Source organism: Salmo trutta, chromosome 19 (genome assembly GCF_901001165.1).
Source record: "Salmo trutta chromosome 19, fSalTru1.1, whole genome shotgun sequence".
NCBI lineage: Eukaryota > Metazoa > Chordata > Actinopteri > Salmoniformes > Salmonidae > Salmo > Salmo trutta.
In genome coordinates, this window is record NC_042975.1 from 32162757 (window position 1) to 32186621 (window position 23865).

General features: G+C 42.8%; 2 protein-coding genes across 2 annotated transcripts; both read left to right on the plus strand.

The window, feature by feature from the left end:
- The first annotated feature begins 872 nt into the window (after positions 1–872).
- On the plus strand, positions 873–10380 carry LOC115153736 (uromodulin-like 1). The gene is made up of 9 exons (XM_029699324.1): positions 873–878; positions 1024–1134; positions 6527–6536; positions 6869–7111; positions 7420–7584; positions 7724–7833; positions 7949–8135; positions 10104–10260; positions 10347–10380. Exons 1-9 carry the CDS (start codon positions 873–875, stop codon positions 10378–10380), a joined length of 1023 nt encoding a protein of 340 aa, XP_029555184.1.
- On the plus strand, positions 10351–16851 carry LOC115153698 (uromodulin-like 1). The gene is made up of 11 exons (XM_029699300.1): positions 10351–10742; positions 11009–11266; positions 12069–12181; positions 12392–12611; positions 12885–13022; positions 13166–13749; positions 14080–14240; positions 14478–14714; positions 14896–15055; positions 15878–15962; positions 16146–16851. Exons 1-11 carry the CDS (start codon positions 10505–10507, stop codon positions 16331–16333), a joined length of 2382 nt encoding a protein of 793 aa, XP_029555160.1. The 5' UTR covers positions 10351–10504; the 3' UTR covers positions 16334–16851.
- Positions 16852–23865: the final 7014 nt, after the last annotated feature.

The window sequence follows — 23865 nt, forward strand, 5'->3', positions numbered from 1 at the left end:
TTGGAACAGTAATTGTTTCTGCGGTGTCAGAGGAAGACCCTAAAAATTGTCAAAGACTCCAGTCACCCTAGTCATAGACTGTTCTCTCTGCTACCGCATGGCAAGCGGTACCGGAGTGCCAGGTCTTGGTCCAAGAGGCATCTAAACAGCTTCTACCCCCAAGACATAAGACTCCTGAACAGCTAATCAAATGGCTACCCAGACTATTTGCATTGCCCACCCTCCCCCCCTCCTCTTCTAAGCTGCTGCTACTCTGTTATTATCCATGCATAGTCACTTTAATAACTCTACCTACATGTACATATTACCTCAATTAACTTGACTAACTGGTGACTAACATTGACTCTGTACCAGTACCCCCTGTATATAGCCTCGCTATTGTTATTTACTGCTGCTCTTTAATTATTTGTTATTCTTATCTCTTACTTTTTTGAGGTATTATCTTAACTGCATCGTTGGTTAAGGGCTTGCAAGTAAGCATTTCACTGTAAGGTCTACAACTGTTGTATTCGGCACATGTGACAAATACATTTTGATTGGATTTGATCAGAACTGTATTGACTGTTTTACTGAAAATAACAGTAATCATGAGCTTGGTACACATTTTGGCTAACATTCTGTTTCCTACTCTAGTCCTCATGCCTGTAGCTCTGTGCACTGACTGTATCACATGCAAAACTTATATCTCATTTGATTATAATGACCTTTGGGTCTGTGTTTGTGGGTGATACATCGAGTGCATGTAGCCAAAGGCATGTGGAGCCCCTTTCAACCAAGTGGATGAAATTCAACTATTGTTATCACAATAGTCCAATAATACCAATAATCTCAGTACTTTCACAAGATATCAAAAACTGTTTTGGGGAACTACAATGAAGGTAGGTGATATGTCAAAGGTTGGAATTCCCCTTCACTAACTCTGAATCTGGGGTTAGTGGGGTGAAGTTAAGATTTTATATGAATTATATGAACATGAATGACTTGAGACTTATGCATTTGTTTACTGTGTTCTATTGGTTCTAGATGCATGGTCGAGAGTGCTTGCAGAGAATGAGAGAGAACAATGAGGAGGCCAATGAGGAGGCCTGCAAAACAGAAAACCAGTGTGGTTCGTCAAGCCCCCCTACTTGCGGAGTGAGGTGCTCACTGCCCTTAATGGAGAACTACAGAGCTGCTTGGAGAGGGACAAGAGCTACTTGACGAGCCACAGCACATGGATCTCATGTCTGGGGAGTTTCCATTAAGGCAACCTACAGTGCATTCGGTAAGTATTCAGAGCCCTTCCCCTTTTCCACATTTTGTGACGTAACAGCCTTATTCTAAAATCAAATTAAATGTTTTCCTCATCAGTCTACACACAATACCCCATAATGACAAAGTGAAAACCGTTTTTTTGAAAATGTAGCAAATTTCTTACAAATAAAATAACTTACTTTTATAAGTATTCAGACCCTTTGCTATGAGACTTGAAATTGAGGTCAGGTGCATCCTGCTTCCATTGATCATCCTTGATGTTTCTACAACCTGATTGGAGTCCATCTGTGGTAAATTCAATTGATTGGACATGATTTGGAAAGGCACACACCTGTCTATATAAGGTCCCACAGTTGACAGTCCATGTGAGAGAAAAACACAAGCCATGAGGTTGAAGGAATTGTCCGTAGAGCTCTGAGACATAATTCTGGCGAGGCACAGATCTGGGGAAGGGTACCAAAAACTTTCTGCAGCATTGAAAGTCCCCAAGAACACAGTGACCTCCAAGACTCTTCCTAGAGCTGGCCGCCTGGTGAAAGTAAGTAATTGGGGGAGAAGAGCCTTGGTCAGGGAGGTGACCAAGAACCCGATGGTCACTCTGACAGAGCTCCAGAGTTCATCTGTGGAGATGGGAGAACCTTCCAGAAGGACAAACATCTTTGCAGCATTCCACCAATCAGGCCTTTATGGTAGAGTGGCCAGACGGAAGCTACTCCTTAGTAAAAGGCACATGACAACCCGTTTGGAGTTTCTTAAAAGCCACCTAAAGGACTCTCAGACCATGAGAAACAAGATTCTCTGGTCTGATGAAACCAAGATTGAACTCTTTGGCTTGAATGCCAAGCGTCATGTCTGGAGGAAACCCGGCACCATCCCTACGGTGAAGCATGGTGGTGGCAGCATCATGCTGTGGGGAAATGTTTCAGCGGCAGGGACTGGGAGATTAGTCAGGATCAAGGGAAAGATGAACAGAGCAAAGTACAGAGAGATCCTTGATGAAAACCTTTTCCAGAGCGCTCAGGACCTCAGACTGGGGCAATGGTTCACCTTCCAACAGGACAACCACCCTAACCACACAGCCAAGACAACACAGGAGTGGCTTTGGACAAGTCTCTGAATGTCCTTTCATGGCCCAGCCAGAGCCCAGACTTGAATCCAATCTACCGCTTCTGGAGAGACTAAAAATAGCTGTGCAGTGACGCTCCCCATCCAACATGACAGAGCTTGAGAGGATCTGCAGAGAAGAATGGGAGAAACTCCCCAAATACTGGTGTGCCAAGCTTGTAGCGTCATTCCCAAGAAGACTCAAGGCTTTATTCGCTGCCAAAGGTGCTTCAACAAAGTACAGAGTAAAGGGTCTGAATACTTATGGAAATGTGATATTTCAGTTTTAATGGGGTATTGTGTATAGATTGATTAGGAAATAAAACATTTTTAAAATACATTTTAGAATAAGGCTGTAACGTAACAAAATGTGGAAAAAGTCAAGTGGTCTGAATACTTTCCAAATGCACTGTATATACCACGGACCAGTCAACTCTCAACACTATAGCACCCCCAATGGAGGCTCGCCCTGGGCCAAGCTGGATGACTCCTGTCAGTACTGTGCTTGATCCTTTTGAAAACACTTTTGTTAGTCTTTGAATTTTGAATAGGCTCGTTCGTATTCCTTCATATGAGGTATACCCTCACCCCTCTTTTTCCCATGTAAGCAAGTAAGCACCACATTTGAAATTCAATAATTAATGAAAGTGTTTTCAAAATAAGAGCACTGAATACTGGCAGGAGTCATCCAGCTTGGCCCAGGGCTAGCCTCCATGGGTTTTACTTTAGTTTCAGGCTCTGCTTAGCCTAAATGCAGATGCTATTACCCACTTTCTCCCGCTCTACTGCAATTATTTGTCGTCCTTCAACAAGTGTATTGATAAGTTTTATTCAAGGAACTAAGACTTGTTTTAGTATAACAATGTCGTGAGGTGCTGGAAAAACCTTGATAGTGATGCTTGAATATTTGTTTCGGAAAAGGTTGATTTGTGATATTTATTATTATACAAATAATTAAGTCATTTATTAATTAATTAATAATTCACTGTAAGTCATTCATTTAATAATTCATTGTGTTTTTATTATACCCTTGACAGCCACTAAGGCAAGCTAGCAATGACTAGCATTAGCATTCAGTGGGGCGAATAAATATGTGCAACCTTGAGCAAGTGCACGACCATTTACTGACATTCATGGGAGAGACGTGGACGGACGTGTAAGGAGATGTATTGCAACTGACGTCAAAGGCGTGCACTGGAATTTCAAGATGTGTCCGGGTATGTGGGTGGACATGTGTGGTAGTTTCTGGGGATTTTACTGAACTATTTCCGGACATACTGTATACACGTCCGTGCATGTCTGCGCACAAAAGTGGTCCGTTATTTGAGATTTATGGGATGTGTGCCGGGCCAAACACTGCTGGACAAGTGCACACAAAAATGTCCAGAAGCTATACCCTTTCGGACTTGTGCACTGGAGTGTACGGCCTGTAAATGTGCCTTTCATGCAGTGATGTGCCTCAGACTATCATAATTGATTCAGTCAAATTACTGAGGCTAGGTTTAATTGCTTAATATGTTTAATAGTTCATTTTCACACTACATTAGAATTACAAGATGTATAAGCCTTGTATGGAAGGATGGTAATGAATGTGTTGTGATGAGTGAACCTTTAAAATTCCAGAGGTTATAGACATCTTTTTTATGGAAGGATGGAGCATGTATTTTTTATTACAGTCTTTGAGTGAAAAGTGACAATTTCTAAAGGAACTACTTTTCCTAGAGAGCTTAGTTATCAAATTAGCATTATAACCAGCAGAAAATATTAATATTTCATGAATAGCTGCTGTTACTCTCTGTTTATCATATATGCATAGTCACTTTAACTATACATTCATATATACATACTACCTCAATTGGGCTGACCAACCAGTGCTCCCGCACATTGGCTAACCGGGCTATCTGCATTGTGTCCCACCCGCCAACCCCTCTTTTACGCTACTGCTACTCTCTGTTCATCATATATGCATAGTCACTTTAACCATATCTACATGTACATACTACCTCAATCAGCCTGACTAACTGTCTGTATGTAGCCTCGCTACTGTTATAGCCTCACTACTGTATATAGCCTGTCTTTTTACTGTTGTTTTATTTCTTTACCTACCTATTGTTCACCTAATACCTTTTTTGCACGATTGGTTAGAGCCTGTAAGTAACCACTTCACTGTAAGGTCTACACCTGTTGTATTTGGCACACGTGACAAATAAACTTTGATTTAATTTGAGTCTGTTGCCCTAGGCAAGACTAGTGAAACACTAGGTAGCACAGTATTTTAGTGACTGCATTTTTACATCACCTCTCCTGATTCTCCAGCCTGCCTGCCTGCCGGAGGCAGTGGGTGAGGAGATGAGTGAGAGGATGAGAGCAAACACTTCCATGGTTACTTGAGTGGAAACCAAGTCACCTGGGACAGTCACTGCTGCTCTCTTTTCATAGCCACCATCTCTTCCCCTCTAGCATCACAAACATGTTGTTTGCCATGGCAGGTCATAACATATACTATATATACAAAAGTATGTGGACAACCCTTCAAATTAGTGGATTCACACAGCCATGCAATCTCCATAGACAAACATTGGCAGTAAAGAAGAGCTCAGTGACTTTCAACATGGCACTGTCGTAGGATGCCACCTTTCCAACAAGTCAGTTCGTCAAATTACTGCCCTACTAAAGCTGCCCCGGTCAACTGTATGCTGTTATTGTGAAGTGAAAACGTCTTGGAACAACAACGGCTCAGCCGCAAAGTTGGTAGGCCACACAAGCTCACAGAACGGGACCGCCAAGTGCTGAAGCGTGTAGCGCGTAAACATTGTCTGTCCTCGGTCTGTCCTCGGTTACAACTCTCTCTCCGAGTTCCAAACCTCATAAAATGGGTTTCCGTGGCCGAGCAGCCACACACAAGCCTAAGATCAGAATGTGCAATGCCAAGCGTCGGCTGGAGTGGTGTAAAGCTTGCCACCACTGGACTATGGAGCAGTGGAAACACGTTCTCTGGAGTAATGAATCACGCTTCACCATCTGGCAGTCCGATTGACGAATTTGGGGTTGGCGGATGCCAAGAGAACACTACCTGCCCGAACGCGTAGTGCCAACTGTAAAGTTTGGTGGAGGAGGAATAATGGTCTGCGGCTGTTTTTCATGGTTCTGGCTAGGCCCCTTAGTTCCAGTAAAGGGAAATCTTGATTCTGTGCTTCCAACTTTGTGACAACAGTTTGGGGAAGACCCTTTCCTGTTTCAGCATGACAATGCCTCTGTGCACAAAGCGAGGTCCATACAGAAATGGTTTGTCGAGATCAGTGTGGAAGAACTTGACTGGCCTGCAAAGAGCCCTGACCTCAACCCCATCGGACACCTTTTGGATGAATTGGAACGCCGACTTCGAGCCAGGCCTAATCGCCCAACATCAGTGCCCGACCTCACTAATGCTCTTGTGCGTGAATGGAAGCATGTCCCCACAGCAATGTTCCAACTAGTGGAAAGCCTTCCCAGAAGAGTGAAGGCTGTTATAGCAGCAAAGGGGGGACCAACTTCCTGTTAATGCCCATGATTTTGGAATGAGATGTTCGACGAGCAGATGTCCACATACTTTTGTTCATGTAGTGTATTTGCAAAGCCTTATGTTTGTCCCGGCCACGCATAACTGGTTTGGATGATAAGCACACACTCAATAGTTAGGGATGCACAGTACTTTTAAATACAGGAAACATACAGGAACATAGGAACAAAGAAAGGAATCAATTTGATTCCAGAAATGTCACTTCAACCAAATGTGAATGGATACACCGTCTCCATATAGCTGTATGCACTCTCCATCTAGATATTGCCATGCAGTATGTTACACTGGGGACTGTGGGAGCAAGGGTGGAGGATATCAGGGTGTGTGGACGACGAGGGAAAAGAAACTCAGAACCGTTACCAAAAGCTCAGCTCTGAAAATGGTAGTGCAGCATGGTCCTTGAATACGTGGCGTATTTCATTTATTCAAGATGAGTTGGATGTTCTCTCTCAGTCTGGCCGTGGCTCTTCTTGACCTCTGTAGGGGACACAGCACTTTGTTTAAAGGTAGGACAATAAGTTATGACACAATCAATAATATGAAAATGTGTATGCTTTACTGTTTATTGCCATGTTCCATGATATCTTTGTTAATGTTTTCTTTGTACAGGTGGAGACAGGTAGCTTATATCTGCTAATCAGTTTTGATTCTGTTTCTAAAACCAGGTGCAAATCATAAAATGTTGCATACTGTACGTGCGTTTATAGTGTGGGCACTCCTTGGCCCTATATGAATGCTGGCTGTTGTGGAAATTAAAACCTTTTGTTATGTGTTCGTGTGTATATATCCTGTTATTTATGCAACATTGATCTGCAAATACTTATTTTCCAATATTATGTATTTGTAGCAGTTGTTTGGAATTCCCTTCCCATTTGTCTTACATTCTGCAAACATAAAGAACAGCATTGTCTCCTTTAGATACTATATAACATAAGTATTTCTTTATTTCAGGATATGACCTGTCTATGTCCAGCTACCACCTGTGTACTGGACATGAGAGCACGGTGGTGAGTAAAGTGTGGTCCTATAAGACCTCCTACAGCGACCGGAGGTTGTGTGGAGGATGGCTACCCTGGAAGACGTGTATGGTCACTCTTTACAAAACAGCCTATTGGACTGAGTACATGAATGTCACCGAGGAGGTTATGAGGTGCTGTGACGGCTATGAACAAGTGGGCAGCTACTGTGCTTTACGTGAGTGGTCCAGCTTATATTTTAGGACTTGTTCATCATGAAAAGAAAGTATATTTAGGAGCACACAGAAGTATCTATGTGTAAAGAACATATTTAACAGTTTTCTAATTTTCACAATTTACATCAGCACCCTGCCCTACAACAATCAGGACCTGTAGTCACGGAGACCCCTTTTTATGAAGTATCTAACAAAGATCAATAGATGGGGCTGTCGACCAAGAATACAGTTCGTAGTTTGCTATTTACAGTGCTCTTTGTAAACATCTGAAATGATACTCTCTCTATTTCTGTCTCTCTCATTGATTAAGCTATGAACAGAAGTGGAGAGTTCACTGCCAAACCAGGCTCCTGCCCCAAGGGTGTAGTGAACGCACCCAGGAATACAGGGTGTGAATGGGACTCAGACTGCCCAGGGTGGCAAAAGTGCTGCCAGAGAGAGGGCCTCTCTTTTTGCACCAACCCTCAACATACAGGTGAGTACAGATCCCAGATCAACTTTATTGTTGAAGTGATTCAAGATATATGTTTAAATTGTTTAATAACTGCAATTGTGTAAACATCACGGCACATAAAATCATATTGCAAACCGTTATTCGTTATTATTTCACTCAGGCAATAGAGGCTGTTGGTTCAACGTCACTGTGACTGTGAAGACAGATTACCAGCAGCTGATATCCATGGACGGGGGAATCATGAACCACACAAGGCTTTTGCACTCTGTGGTAGGCTACTGTATCTCTCCCTATGTTCTTCTCAATGACGGTCCATTATATTGCCCCTACATTTCTCAGTGTGTGTGCCCAGTATAGGCCTTGACCATTCTGTATTGGCTTATAGGTGACCGGAGCCCTGGACTCCTCTGACGTCTCTGTATACTACATCAGCTCCTGGCCTGTAGGACCATTTAGAACCGCTTCATCTATGCTGATTGGTTCCCCTGAAACTCTGTCCTTGTCCAACACGACCACAAAGCTGCACCTTCTTCTCAAACACATTGAAGAAGTCACCTCTGTGTCAGTTGAAGGTAAGAGGATACAGTACTGCACTGTGGGGTGTAAATACACAGGCTTTTGTAGTGTGTAACATCCAGGGCCATAAATATCTCCAGATAAGGTAAGTGAGCACCATATACAGTATTTCTGGTAACATCTGTCTGTCGACTTTGTTGGGTTTTCTGGTGGCTATGATTATGTAGTCTGTGTTGGAGTTATACTCGTGTTACTGAGAACACTGTGCTGACTCAGTAACACCACGGTGTCCCACTCTGCTTCCATTTCCCCTTCACACTCATCTGTGACATGTTTCCTCTGGAATTTTTTGTTGTTGTTGTCATTGACACACACTCAGAAAAACACACACCGCACCAGTGCAAACACACAATCATACACTCACAAAAACACACACAGATGTGCACACAAGCACGCATACTCACACACATGAACACACACATGAACACGCACCCGCACAATCATGCATGCACGCACACACATTCATTCAAGGGAATATATTATATATCCTGTAGACATACACAGTGTCTACATAAACTCAGCAAAAAAAAAACGTCCCTTTTTCAGGACCCTGTCTTTCAAAGATAATTCGTAAAAATCCGAAGAACTTAACAATCTTCATAGTAAAGGGTTTAAACACTGTTTCCCATGCTAGTTCAATGAACCATAAACAATTAATGAACATGCACCTGTGGAACGGTCATTAAGACACTGACAGCTTACAGACGGTAGGCAATTAAGGTCACAGTTATGAAAACTTAGAACACTAAAGAGGCCTTTCTACTGACTCTGAAAAACGCCAAAAGAAAGATGCCCAGGGTCCCTGCTCATCTGCATGAATGTGCCTTAGGCATGCTGCAAGGAGGCATGAGCACTGCAGATGTGGTCAGGGCAATAAATTGCAATGTCCGTACTGTAAGACAGTGCTACAGGGAGACAGGATGGACAGCTGATCATCCTCGCAGTGGCAGACCACATGTAACAACACCTGCACAGGATCGGTACATCCGAACATCACACCTGCGGGACAGGTCAGGATGGCAACAACAACTGCCAGAGTTACACCAGGAACGCACAATCCCTCCATCAGTGCTCAGACTGTCCGCAATAGGCTGAGAGAGACTGGACTGAGGGCTTGTAGGCAGGTCCTCACCAGACATCACCGGCAACAACGTTGCCTATGGGCACAAACCCACCATCGCTGGACCAGCCAGGACTGGCAAAAAGTGCTCTTCACTGAAGACTCGCGGTTTTGTCTCACCAGGGGTGATAGTCGGATTCGCGTTTATCGTCGAAGGAATGAGCATTACACCGATGCCTGTACTCTGGAGCGGGATCGATTGGTCTGGGGCGGTGTGTCACAGCATCATCGGAATAAGCTTGTTGTCATTGCAGGCAATCTCAACGCTGTGCGTTACAGGGAAGACATCCTCCTCCCTCATGTGGTACCCTTCCTGCAGGCTCATCCTGACATGACCCTCCAGCATGACAATGCCCCCAGCCATACTGCTCATTTTGTGCGTGATTTCCTGCAAGACAGGAATGTCAGTGGCCTGCGAAGAGCCCGGATCTCAATCCCATTGAGCACGTCTGGGACCTGTTGGATCGGAGGGTTAGGGGCTAGGGCCATTCCCCCCAGAAATGTCCAGGAACTTGCAGGTGCCTTGGTGGAAGAGTAGGGTAACATCTCACAGCAAGAACTGGCAAATCTGGTGCAGTCCATGATGAGGAGATTCACTGCAGTACTTAATGCAGCTGGTGGCCACACCAGATACTGATTGTTACTTTGTTCAGGGACACATTATTCAATTTCTGTTAGTTACATGTCTGTGGAACTTGTTCAGTTTATGTCTCAGTTGTTGAATCTTATGTTCATACAAATATTTACACATGTTAAGTTTGCTGAAAATAAACGCAGTTGACAGTGAGAGGACGTTTCTTTTTTTGCTGAGTTTATAACACACATTATGCTGCTGTCCTTTCAGATATAGATGAGTGTACCTATGCTGCTCTCAGCAGCTGCTCACGTCAAGCAGACTGTGCCAACACAGAGGGCTCCTACAGCTGCACCTGCCATCCTGGATTCACTGATCTGAACCCCAACAACACAGGGGTAGACTGCCAAGGTAAGAACAGGGAGTGGTGTATACTAACTCTGGGTTATATTAAATGAATGTCAAAATGAAAATGTTTAACTCACACTCTCAACCTATTTGTTCTGCTTTCAGCTGCTTACCTTGTGACCTCAGCCCTGCCCAGTAATGCCACTCATACGTTTTGGTGGGCCAATGCAACAGAGTTGCCACCCAACAGCACCAGCTATCAGTCCTGGGACTCCAGCTTTATTGATAACCCAACAGCCGTAGCTACAACCACAGACAGGGGCATGATGCTGAGCTCCACCCATATACCTGTTACCACACATGACCTAGCTATAACCAGCTCCAACAGGTCTGAGACCAGTACAGCTCTCACATCCTGGAGTAGTCCCACCTCACTGCAGCATACCACTAACACCAACACTCCTACCCTACCCCTCTCCACCTCCATGCCCCAAACCAGCATGGGACCTACTGTGGAGGACATGTATCTGAGTGTTTCCTCACTACCACCATCCACATGCCGTATGTAAATCAATAACACTCTCTTTATACAGTGTATAGCAGTGACCATTTTTTTCTCCAATATCAGTTTCCCCCAATGACTCCCCTGCTGTTTCTCAGAGCCCTTGAGGCTGTTTGGATAATATTATCCAAAGTGCTCCACTTTAATCGAATTGTTTTAATACATTGAACACTTAACAAAATCACAACTAATTTCAAAGCAGCTCAGATGCTGTAATATTTCAAGGTGAGATTGACTACTGATTCCCTTCTACCCTCTCCCCCAGACCCAACCCCCACCACCAACTTGCAGGCCTCCAATGTTACTGGCTTCTCTTTCTGCCTGTCCTGGACTGGCCAATCCCAGAGCGGGCTCAGCTTCCTCGTGGTGTTGAAGGAGGGGTCAGAGGTCAAGGGACGCTGGGAGACAAAGCTGTCAGTCTGGGAGGTGACAGGGCTGCAACCTGGGGTTCTCTACAATGTCACTGTCACTCCTTGTGCCTGTGGGAGCCATTGGGCCAGCCTGCTGCTGCTGGTTAAGACTGGTTAGTACCATGTGCAGGATGTTCGACAGATCAACTAACTGTAATGTGCGCAAACTTTAATTGTTATGAGGGTTGTGTTCTCCTAACTGATGCTGTGTACTTTATTCATTACACACTGGCACAGCAAAACACTTTCACGTAATGTTGACTCCTATAGCAGATATTAAACTTTTCTACAGTGGTGGAAAAACTACCCAAATGTCATACTTGAGTAAAAGTAAAGATACCTTAATAGAAAATAACTCAAGTAAAAGTGAAAGTCGCCCAGTAAAATACTACTTGAGTAAGAGTCTAAAGTTATTTGGTTTTAAATATACTTAAGCATCAAAAGTACATGTAATTGCTAAAACATACTTAAGTATCAAAAGTAAAAGTATAAATGATTTCAAATTCCTTATATTAAGCAAACCAGACGGCACCATTGTCTTGTTTTTTTATTTACGGATAGCCAGCGTCACACTCCAACACTCAGACAGTCCGCCAGATCGTAGGCAGTAGGGATGATCAGGGATGCTCTCTTGATAGGTGTGTGAATTGGACCCTTTTCCTGTCCTGCTAAGCATTCAAAATGTAATGGGTACTTTTGGGTGTCAGGGAAAATGTATGGAGTAAAAAGTACATCATTTTCTTTTGGAATGTAGTGAAGTAAAAATAAAAGTAGTCAAAAATATTAATTGTAAAGTACAGATACCCCAAAAAACGACTTAAGTAGTACTTTAAAGTATTTTTACTGAAGTACTTTACACCATTGCTTTTCTAGTTACTGCAGTGCATTGACTGGATGAGTGTATCCCATCCACAGCTGCACAGACACTTCGAGCAACAGTTCGCCTGACCAACGTGCAGTTCACTGATGCCTTGCTGTACCCCACTAGCCAGGAGTATCAGAATCTCAGTCGTAGTATTGAGAAAGAGGTACAAGGCTATCGCACAACGGATGTTTGATAAATGGTTTTTGAATGTTTGAATGATGTCATTGTCCTCACTAATAGTAGAAACATGGAATACATGAATGATGTAATAAAGACACCTACACATGTTTTGTAGTTCCTACATGTTGTAATGTTGTAGTTTCTATCAAACAACACTGACACAAACACCCTGTCTCCACTAACTGTCTCATAGATCCTCCAGTCTCTCCCTCCTTATATCCTGGCCCTGGTGAACTCAGGAGATGTGAGGGTTCAGATCACAGGCCTGACTCCTGGCAGTGTAGTAGTGAACTTCATCATCATCTTCACACCCAGTCAGTCCCAGGACATCCTGCAGGTGTCCTCTGCTCTGATGCAGGCCCTACAGAACAGCTCCATATACACTGTTGACAGCAACAACACCCGTATAGATGGTAACACTGTCTTAACCTTTTACATTTGTAAGAATACTTTGATTTTGATAAAAGGAATGTGCACAAGATAATGTGCCAGGTCTTAAATTGGCCTTCTTGAAAACTATTATTTATATCAATGGGACTTCCTGATGAAATATACTGTAGGTTAAATATGAAAGAAGGTAACTCTCTGTGAGTATTAGATGGAGGGCACATTTTGGGATACCAATCTGCATCAACTGTTAACCTGATTTTCAATGCCAGTTCTATTTTTGTTTTTGTCTCTAACAGATGATGATGAGTGCAGTACAGGGGACATGGACTGCTCCCCATGGGCCCAGTGCACTAACACCTGGGGCTCCTACAGCTGTCTCTGTCTGGACGGATTCACTGACTCCAACCCCTCCAGGCCAGGACGGGGCTGTTCAGGTAGACAATAGAGAATCCTTTCTTTCACTTTAGTTTAATAGTCTTAATTCATAGGTATTTGGAGATACTAGAGTACTGCAGGCTTCATTGCCTAATCAGTTCACTACAGTTCAACCTGTAATTTTCATATTTTTGCCTTGCAGCACCTTTGACCACAACCATACCTACAATGCCCATCACGACACCTGTCCAGACGACCACAGCTCCAGCTACAATCACAACCACAACCACAACCAACACTCTGGTTACAACCAACAATACAGTTTCAACCACTACAACCTACAAGACAACCTCAATCACATCCAACAATAAAACTATAACTACAATCAACACACCAGTTACAACCAACAATGCCGTTAGAATCAACAACACTGTTTCAACCGCTACTCCAATCCTAATCACAACCATGACCCCAGTTCCAACCACAACCACCACTGACGTTCCTACAGCAATGACCACCACTGTGACCAGCGGTCTCATCACAACGAGTCTGCAGCCTAAGACTCCAACATCTTTGGCTATTCTGGTTTCTTATACGAGGGGCATCTCTGTGGAGTGCAGGGCCAGCTATATCATCGTGACAGTTGCGAGGGACTTCCTGGAGGCGAGGCACATTGGGGACTCTTCCCTCTACCTGGGGAGACAGGAGTGTGGCGTGAACGAAGCGAACAGCAGCCATGTCCAGCTGACGGTGGCTTGGGACCAGTGTAACACACAGCTCTTATATGTGAGTCAGTACATTTGTGAGCCAGTGGCTAGATGATGCTAACTATTGCCCCTTTGTGTCACAACGAGCATAGTCTCTGGTGTGTTTTGGGGAAATAAAAGGCTATTCTATAATGTACCGTACATAACAGACCTGGATTTTACAGGTTTAAATGTCCTTATTTAGTCAAAACATGCAACAACAGCAAAAATATGCATAGCAACATGCAGCCTGTGAATATGGTCTCTTGTAGGTGCAGATGTTTGATGACCAAACTAGATTGAACTGTCCTCATGGTCTGTTAGAAAGTAAAATAACTTTCCCATTCCCCTGTCAACTTTTGTATTTCAGAATAGCACTCATTACACTGCTCAGACGACTCTGTTCAATTCCATGGATCTCCAGAGCCTGCCCGACAGCAAAACGAGAGTTCCTACAGTACGGCTGGAGGTCCCCATCATGTGTACATTTGGGAGGAGCATCCTCATCTCTGCGGGTTATGGCCCCACAGGGTACGCTGTGCCAGGCGCCATGGTTACTTTATCTACCGTCACTATGGTCACCACCATTTTACACCCACATATCACTGCTCAGCTAGACTGAAACTGATTACACATAAGTCTACTCAATAAAGGCTTGAAATGTCTCTCTGATTAACATACAGTCTATAGTAATGCAGTATCTATGAACTATGACATATTCAGCATGCTGTTACAAAATATCTTATTCATGACATATTTTGTTGACAGGTATGACATGATCAAAGATGCCGTCATGGGCTCAGGGACTTTCCATGTGACGGTTCAGCTCCTGAATGGAATGTCCCCTCTCCCTCAGAACTACAGCCTGTCTCCCGAGGAGGACGTTGTGGTCGAGGTCAGTGTCAACTCCACAGTTGACCAGATCAAAGTGGTCATCAACAAGTGCTGGGCCACCCAGAGCAGCAACCCCTTGGAACCAACAATTTACTTGTTCCTGGAAAACAGGTCTGTTCTACAATTTATTTTTATGTTGCCCTATCATAGTTAGTTTAGATGCTAGGTTTTCATTAAGTGGCATGGAGTAGAACAGAATAGAAGGGAAATGTTCCTGAAGATACAGATGTGTTTAGGTACTTTCTAAGCTTTCTGCCAGTCATCTATCTCTCTCTGTCTCTTTTCTCATCAGCTGTCCCCTCCCCAACACGTACACCACAGTCTTGGAGAACGGCAACTCCAGCAAGTCTCGCCTGTCCCTTCGCATCTTCTCCTACGTCAACCTCAATGTCATCTACTTGCACTGCCAGATTCATATCTGTGTTGAGACTGGCTCAGCCACCTGCCAGCCTGTGAGTATCTGTCCATCTTTATTCATACTGTACTACTCAAGTATACAGTATGTACATTGATGTCTAGATTTACTGTTCAACCAGGGGTTAAATTGGGAATTGGGGAAGTCCTGGCGGGTTGAATATAAGTGTTATGCCAAAATTAGGGTTAGAGTTAGGCTTGCTGCTGTGAGTACAATGTATTACTATTCTAGGGTTAGGGGTTTGGGCTAGGATTAATACTTTATCCTACTCTTTTTTGAACCCGTATGGTGCCGGAGCTCAGCTCTGCATGACTCTCCCTTTAACCCAAGGTGCTGGAGCTCAGCTCTGCATGACTCTCCCTTTAACAATTTTTTTTTTTAACCTTTATTTAACGAGGCAAGTCAGTTAAGAACAAATTCTTATTTTCAATGACGGCCTGGGAAGAGTGGGTTAACTGCCTTCTTCAGGGGCAGAATGACAAATGTTTACCTTGTCAGCTCGGGGATTCGATCTTGCAACCTTTCGGGTGGGGATTCGATCTCGGGGATTCGATCTTGATCTCGGGGATTCGATCTTGCAACCTTTTGGTTGGGGATTCGATCTCGGGGATTCGATCTTGATCTCAGGGATTTGATCTTGCAACCTTTCGGTTACTAGTCCAACGCTCTAACCACTAGGCTACCTGCCACCCTTAATAGGTGCAGGAGTCCAGCTCCGGGTATTTCCAGTTTAATTTCAGCCACTGTGTTCAACCATTTTGGTATGGCTACCCTAGAGGCTTTTGAAAACTTCTCTACTAGGAGAAGAAGTTTAACTAGTTCAATGCTATTCTCTTTCCATATATTTAATTTTTGTTAGGATTGTATTGAGCGGACAGAAAGATTTTCTAATCTAATGGGAACGGGAAAAGCAACCTGTGGACCATTCCTTCGATCACACCAAGGTAAATGCTCTTCAAAGTGTGACTGCATCAAAATAAGCTATACTGTGACAGCATGATGACTAGGCTACTGATAACATCCCAAATATCCAGAATGTCCTACTTATAGCCCATGATATACAGTATATGATGATGATCAGATGTACATATTGGGGAGTTAATGTATTCTGACATGTTTTCTGGCAGTGTCCGTCAAAGAGAGCTCTGTTACTCTTCGTCTGGTGGACTACATCTTACTGGGAATAGGACTGTTCCTCCTCTTCGTCGGGAGTCTCTCGTTCTTGTTCTTCTGCTACAGGAAGCGAATTGGAACCTACAGCTTCAGCCTCAAACCCAAGCAAGAGAACTTTACCTATCATGTTTTTGATGCTTAGCACTGGAACGCTTTTAGGCTATTTTTAGGGAACTTAAAGAGATATTAAAGTTGGGATTCAAGCTGCAATGCCTGTTGTGTAGTAGTCAGTGTAATGAACGAGTCAATATAGATAGTTTAATTGAAATAAAGATATATTATTAGAAAAGTGTATCAAAGTCCACAACTCATTATTCATTTGAATAACATCAACGTCTCTTCAATTATTTCAACATCGAAACATTTAAATACGTACATACCGTATACAAGGCACCATTTACCAGATTTGTAACAGTCTAGTTAAGATCAGATTTGTATAGAAAATTGTATTTATAAAATATATATACTACAATCACTTTATTTTATTTTAAACAGATGTTTTTCTATAACTGAGAAAATCTACCGTTTTTAATTATGGAAATAGCATTTATTTTATCAGCACATCCTGAAGTCTTCTTAAGTCAATAGCTAACATGCCCTGGAATATTGACCTGATGAAATGTGAAATATGTTAATAAAAACCATAGAAATAAAAAGGAACGATTTGAATATTGGATCATTTGTAGCAGTGGAAGAGAATATTTCCCCAGTCTATTTATGAGGTGAAATACAATAAGTACTTATGTTGAATTTGTGATCCAATCTTAGAAGTACTGTAATGATCCATACACTAGAGGACACTGTTGGCTCATTGCATGAAACCACTGTAAAACAAAACAACAACAACAAAAAACATGGCCCCTTTACTTATAGGTAGGACACAGATGTGATTTTACAGTGTTATGACAACATTAATTACATATGGTTACATTCATTAACCACCACTTCACAGTATCAAATCCCTTCTAGTTCAGTTGAAACCGCTGAGCCTTCTGCTAATGGGTGCTGATAATCCTGGTAGGTGAGTTGTTTGTGACACGTCTTTCTCTCTCTGATAGTCGAGTCCTGTGGAGGGATACATGGTAACCAAGAGGCTGGTTTCTTTGAGATGCGTACCCTGGAGACCTGGGGGGTGGGTGGGGGGGGGGGGGGGTAACATCTGTGTTGAGGTGGGCTCATATAAACCCCACCCCCAATTAACCCATACAGCCGCCCGCCCTTACTGGCAACCCGTTTCCATGGAAACACCTCTGGCGCAGCCTCAGTGTGCACGGGGGTGTTTGTTACAGTTATACCGACATTGTAAGCTGAGTGAAGTGTAGATTCAGTACCCACCAGAATAACATCCTCCTTCAATACAATTCATTGAATTATTTTCAGTGCCATAGGTTTGATTCCCAATGATCCAACTCTGCAATTTTGTTATATGGATTCTTCCCCCGATCTAATGACCTAATTAGAGATTCCTTTAGCAATGAATCTGGCTTTAAACACATTCGATTACCTTGTTAGGGATATCAGGACAGGTTTTCTTTTATGGTGGGCAGATGTGTTGGTTCATACATAACATTCAGAGTGAATAAGAAAACACAGAAAGCTGCACTGAATTTCCAAAGAACCCCCATTGTTAAGTACCACTATGAGTGTCTGGGGAGTCCTTTCCAAAAATATAACAGGCGGGCCGCGGAAAAGTAATGTATTTTATTTTCAACATCCAATAAACAGCATTCTAGGTCACATCCATGGAATGGCTACAATTTGATCCTTCTGTCCTCCTTCCCTTCATTGTAAATAATAATTTGTTCTTAACTGACTTGCCTAGTTAAATTAATAAAATATACACCCCTCCTCCTCCTCTCTTCCATCCCCTGTCCATTTATCTGAGTCTGTCCGTCTCTGTGGCAGATAGGACAGACACAGACAGCATTTATCGCCCAAGCAGTCGTTCTGTCTGTCTATGTGTTCAGTCATCTCCCTGGGCTTTCAGACCAGTCCCTTCTCAGTGCTCAGACCTCACACAGATCATTACTAATTCATTTCCTCTCTTCCTCTTACTTTTAGCCCATTGTCCATTTATGTACCATAATCAGCATGGGCTTGCTCTATGCACCTCAACTACATAATTACCGCTGAAGGTGAGGACATTCACAACTTTAAGAGGTCGTATTACTGCATGGTCCTGTATGGCTCAGTTGGTCAAGCAGAGGCTTGCACTGCCAGGGTTGTGGGATTGATTCCCGGGGCCACCCATATTTAAAATGTACACTGCGTGCACAATTATTAGGCAAGTGAGTATTCTGATCTTATCATTATTTCTATTCACAATTTCGAACTCCAAACCATATAAACTTGAATGCTTATTGGATTTTATCATTTTCAGGTGATATGTATTTGTGTAATGAGGGAGGGTGTGTCGAAAGTGAATAAGACCTTATATCAAGGTGTGCATAATTATTAGGCAGCCTCATAACCTCAGGGAAAATGGGCCAAAAAAGAGATTTAACTGACACTGAAAAGCCAAAAATGTAAAATGCCTTTCAGACGGATGCGACACTCTTTAAATAGCTAAACTATTGAGGTGTGACCACCGGACAATCAAACGTTTTGTTGCGAATAGTCAACTGGGGCGCAAAAAACGCATGGGGAAGAAAAGGCGCAAATTAACTGCAAAAGACTTGAGAAGAATTAAACGTCAAACTACTAGGAACCCATTATCCTCCAGTGCCACCGTATTCCAGAACTGCAACCTACCTGGAGTGTTCAAAGGTACAAGGTGTCAAGTGCTCAGAGACATGGCCAAGGTCAAGAAGTCTGAAACAAGACCACAACTGAATAAGATTCACAAGTTGAAGCATCAAGATTGGGCAAAGAAATACCTGAAGACAGATTTTTCAAAGGTTTTATGAACAGATGAAATGAAAGTGACTCTTGATGGACCAAATGGATGGGCCCGTGGCTGGATCAGTAATGGACACAGGGCACCACTTTGAGTCAGCTGCCAGCAAGGTGAAGGAGGGGTACTGGTATGGGCTGCTATCATTGAGGATGAGGTAGTTGGACCTTTTCGGGTTGAAGATGGACTGAAACTCAACTCCCAAACCTACTGCCAGTTTCTGGAAGATTCTTTCGTCAAACAGTAGTACAGGAGGAAGTCCTCAGCATTCTAGAAGGCCATGATCTTTATGCAGGACAATGCTCCATCACATGCATCCAAGTACTCCACTGCTTGGCTAGCCAGCAAGGGCCTCAAAGATGCCCCTTCCTCACCTGACTTAAATCCTATTGAGAACTTGTGGGCCCTTCTCAAACGTGAGATTTACAGTGATGGAAGACAATACACCTTTTTGAACAGCATTTGGGAGGCTGTGGTTGCTGCTTCAGCGAAAATTGATCGTGAACAGATCAAGAAACTGACAGACTCCATGGATGGAAGACTCATGGCAGTTATTGAAAATAAGGGTGGCTATATTGGTCACTGAATATTTTTGAAAGGCCAAAAATGTTATATAATTGTCATTTTGTGTTACTTATCTGTTACACTTACTCTAAAAATTGAGAATAAACAAGTGAGTTGAGAGAAATTATTTTTGTAATTTAGTTGCCTAGTAATTCTGCACACTAATAGTTGCCTAATAATTGTGCACACTTATATATTTCCCTGAGAAAGACAAAACTCAATTTTCCTTTGTTAAACATTCAGGTTTGAGGTTCAATAACATTTTGGATTGACTGAGAGCATTGTGTTTGTTCAACAATAAAATGAATCCCGAGGAATACAATTTGCCTAACAATTGTGCACGCAGTGTATGCACACATGACTGTAAGTTGCTTTGGATAAAAGGGTCTGCTAAAATGGCATATACAGTATATACTGCGTGTACAAAATATTAGGAACACCTTCCTAATATTGAGTTGCACCCCCCCTTTTGCCCTCAGAACAGCCTCAATTCATCGGGGCATGGACTCTACAAGGTGTCAAAAGCGTTCCACAGGGATGCTGGCCCATGTTGACTCCAATGCTTCCCACAGTTGTGTCAAGTTGACTGGATGTTCTTTGGGTGGTGGACCATTCTTGATACACACAGGAAACTGTGTTGGGCATGAAAAACGCAGCAGCGTTGCCGTTCTTGACTCACTCAACCCGGTGCGCCTGGCATCTACTAACATACCCTGTTCAAAGATACTTAAATATTTTTTCTCGCCCATTCACCCTCTGATTGGCACACATACACAATCCATGTCTCGATTGTCTCAAGGCTTATAAATCCTTCTTTAACCTGTCTCCCCCCCTTCATCTACACTGATTGAAGTGGATTTAACGAGTGACTCAATAAGGTATCATAGCGTTCTCCTGGATTCACCTCGTCAGTCTGTCATGGAAAGAGCAAGTGTTCTTTATGTTTTGTACAGTCAGTGTATATACAGTGCCTTCAGAAAGTATTCCCACCCTTTTACATTTTCCACATTTTGTGGTGTTACAGCCTGATTTTAACATTGATTAAATTGAGATGTTTTTGTCACTGGCCTACACACAATAACCCATAATGTCAAAGTGGAATTATGCTTTTCAGAATTTGTAGAAATTAATAAAAAATGAAAAGCTGAAATGTCTTGAGTCAAGAACTATTCAATCCCTTTGTTATGGCAAGCCTAAATAAGTTCAGGAGTAAACATTGGCTTAACAAGTCAAAATAATTTGCATGGACTCAATAGTGTTTAACATGATTTTTGAATGACTACCTCGTCTCTGTACCCCACACATACAATTATCTGTAAGGTCCCTAAGTTGAGCAGTGAATTTCAAACACAGATTCAACCACAAAGACCAGGGAGGTTTTCCAATGCCTCGCAAAGAAGGGCACCGATGTGTAGATGGGTAACAGTAAAAAAAGCTAACATTGAATATTATTTTCAGGATGGTGAAGTTATTCATTACACTTTGGATGGTGTATCAGTACATCCAGTCACTACAAAGAGACAGGCGTCCTTCCTAACTCAGGAAGGCAACCGCTCAGAGTTTTCACCATGAAGCCAATGTTAGAGTTTAATAGCTGTGATAGGAGAAAACTGAGGATGGATCAACAAGATTGTAGTTACTCCACAATACTAACCTAATTGACAGAGTGAAAAGAAGGAAGCCTGTAGAGAATACAAATATACCAAAACATGCATCCTGTTTGCAACAAGGCACTTAAGTAATACTGCAAAAAATGGAGCAAAACAATTACGTTTTTGTTCTGAATACAAAGTGTTGCACTATTTATACAAAAGTATGTGGACACCCCTTCAAATTAGTGTATTCGGCAATTTCAGCCACACCCGTTGCTGACAGGTGTAAAAAATGGAGCACACGGCAATGCAATCTCCATAGACAAACATTGGCAGTAGAATGGCCTTACTGAAGAGCTGTCACCGTCATAGGATGCCACCTTTCTAACATGTCAGTTTGTCAAATGTATGCAACCGTAATTGCTGTTATTTTGAAGTGGAAATGTCTAGGAGCAACAACGGGTCAGCCGCGAAGTGATAGGCCACACAAGCTCACAGAACGGGACCGCCGAGTGCTGAAGCGCGTAGTGGGTAAAAATTGTCTGTCCACGGTTGCAACACTCACTACCAATTTCTAAACTGCCTCTGGAAGCAACATCAGCACAAGAACTGTTCGTCGGGAGCTTCATGAAATGGGACTCTGTGGTCGAGCAGCCACACACAAGCTTAAGACCACCATGCGCAATGCCAAGTGTCGGCTAGAGTGGTGTGAAGCTCGCCGCCACTGGAGCAGTGGAAACGCGTTCTCTGGATTGATGAATCACACTTCACCATCTGGCAGTCTGACGGACGAATCTGGGTTTAGCGGATGGCAGGACAACACTATCAGCCACAATGCCTAGTGCCAACTATAAAGTTGGGTGGAGGAGGAATAATGGTCTGGGGCTGTTTTTCATGGTTCAGGCTCAGCCCCTTAGTTCCAGTGAAGGGAAATATTAACGCTACAGCATGCAATGACATTCCAAATGATTCTGTGCTTCCAACTTTGTGGCAACAGTTTGGGGAAGGCCCTTTCCTGTTTCAGCATGACAATGCCGGCGTGCACAAAGCGAGGTCCATACAGAAATGGTTTATCAAGATCGGTGTGGAAGAACTTGACTGGCCTGCACAGATCCCTGACCTCAACCCCAATGAACTGCTTTGTGATGAATTGGAACACTGACTTCGAGCCAGGCCTAATCACCCAACATCAGTGCCCAACCTCACTAATGCTCTTGTGGCTGAATGGAAGCAAGTCCCCGCAGCAATGTTTCAGCATCTAGTGGAAAACTTTCCCAGAAGAGTGGAAGCTGTTATAGCAGCAAAGGGGGGACCAACTCCATATTAATGCCCATGATTTTGGAATGAGATGTTCGACGAGCAGGTGTCCACATACTTTTGGTTATGTTGTGTATGTTGGAGCTAAGCACAGCCAAAATCCTAGAGGAAAACCTGGTTCAGTCTACTTTCCAACAGACACTGGGAGATGAATTCACGTTTCAGCAGGACAATAACCTTAAACACAAGGTCAAATCTACACTGAAGTTGCTTATCAAGAAGAGTGAATGTTTCCCTGTGGCTGAGTTACAGTTTTGACTTAACTCTACTTGAAAATATATGGCAAGACCTGTAAAGGATTGTCTAGCAAAGATCAACGACCAATTTGACAGAGCTTGAAGAATTTTGAAAAGAATAATGGGCAAATGTTGCACAATCCCGGTGTGGAAAGCTCTTAGAGACACACAGCTGTAATCACTGCCAAAGGTGTTTCTACAAATTATTGACTTAGGGGTGTGAATAGTTATGTAAATGAGATATTTCTGTATTTAATTTTCAATACATTTGCTAACATTTCTAAAAATATTTTTCACTTTGTCATTAAGGGGTATTGTGTGTAGATGGGTGAGAAAATATATATTTTTTTATCTCTCCTCTGTCCATGTCCCTGTCATAGACAACAGCTTTATATGGACAATTACTGAAATATCCTCTAATCGTTATAACCGACAATAACTTTGCAACAATATTCTAGTTGGACTGTTTGTAGGCTATGATTTCCTATTAATTGTAATAGCTATGTTTACTGGTAGTAGGAGGAGACTTGTGTGTGATGAGACACAGTCTATAGGAGAAGAATCGTCCTCAGAGATACGAGTCCTCCAATCCTGATGAGCAACTCAAGTCCTTGTAGTGTCATGTGAAGATGTGAAGGCTTCACATCAAAGTATTGTGTGCATGCATGTGTGTTTACTCCTCTGGGTAGGCACATTGAGGAGGAGGCAGCAGAGCACATCTGTACACATCTGTACTGATTACTCTTATTCTTTAATACTAACTCTTTCCTCATCTTTTACTGCATAATCAAAGAAAGAAGAGAGGGGTTCTTAATGAAGAGTAATATGAAGAGTGACAGAGAAACAGCTGCGCCAGCCAAGAGCTAAAACCCCCTTCACGCAAGAGCTTATAAGCATTATCACACAAATATTCACTAGACAAGAATGAAACTCATACAGTAAATGAAAAATGTATATGTGTCCTAAAGCATTTCTGCTTCACAAAAGTGTGGCCTGAGAACCTTGATATTAATTTTGAAGTGTGTTTACACACTTCACACACCAGTAAAAATGCAACACAGATTAGCAAATC

Bases quoted from the DNA above. Each gene is read 5' to 3' on its own strand.
- LOC115153736 (XM_029699324.1), top strand. The intron at 7,585-7,723 runs GTGAGTACAGAT...TATTTCACTCAG, and splicing joins CACCAACCCTCAACATACAG to GCAATAGAGGCTGTTGGTTC. The intron at 10,261-10,346 runs GTGTATACTAAC...TTCTGCTTTCAG, and splicing joins CAAGGTAAGAACAGGGAGTG to CTGCTTACCTTGTGACCTCA.
- LOC115153698 (XM_029699300.1), top strand. From the start codon at position 10,505: ATGATGCTGAGCTCCACCCATATACCTGTTACCACACATGACCTAGCT. The intron at 13,023-13,165 runs GTAGACAATAGA...TTTGCCTTGCAG, and splicing joins GCCAGGACGGGGCTGTTCAG to CACCTTTGACCACAACCATA. The intron at 15,056-15,877 runs GTGAGTATCTGT...AATTTTTGTTAG, and splicing joins GCTCAGCCACCTGCCAGCCT to GATTGTATTGAGCGGACAGA.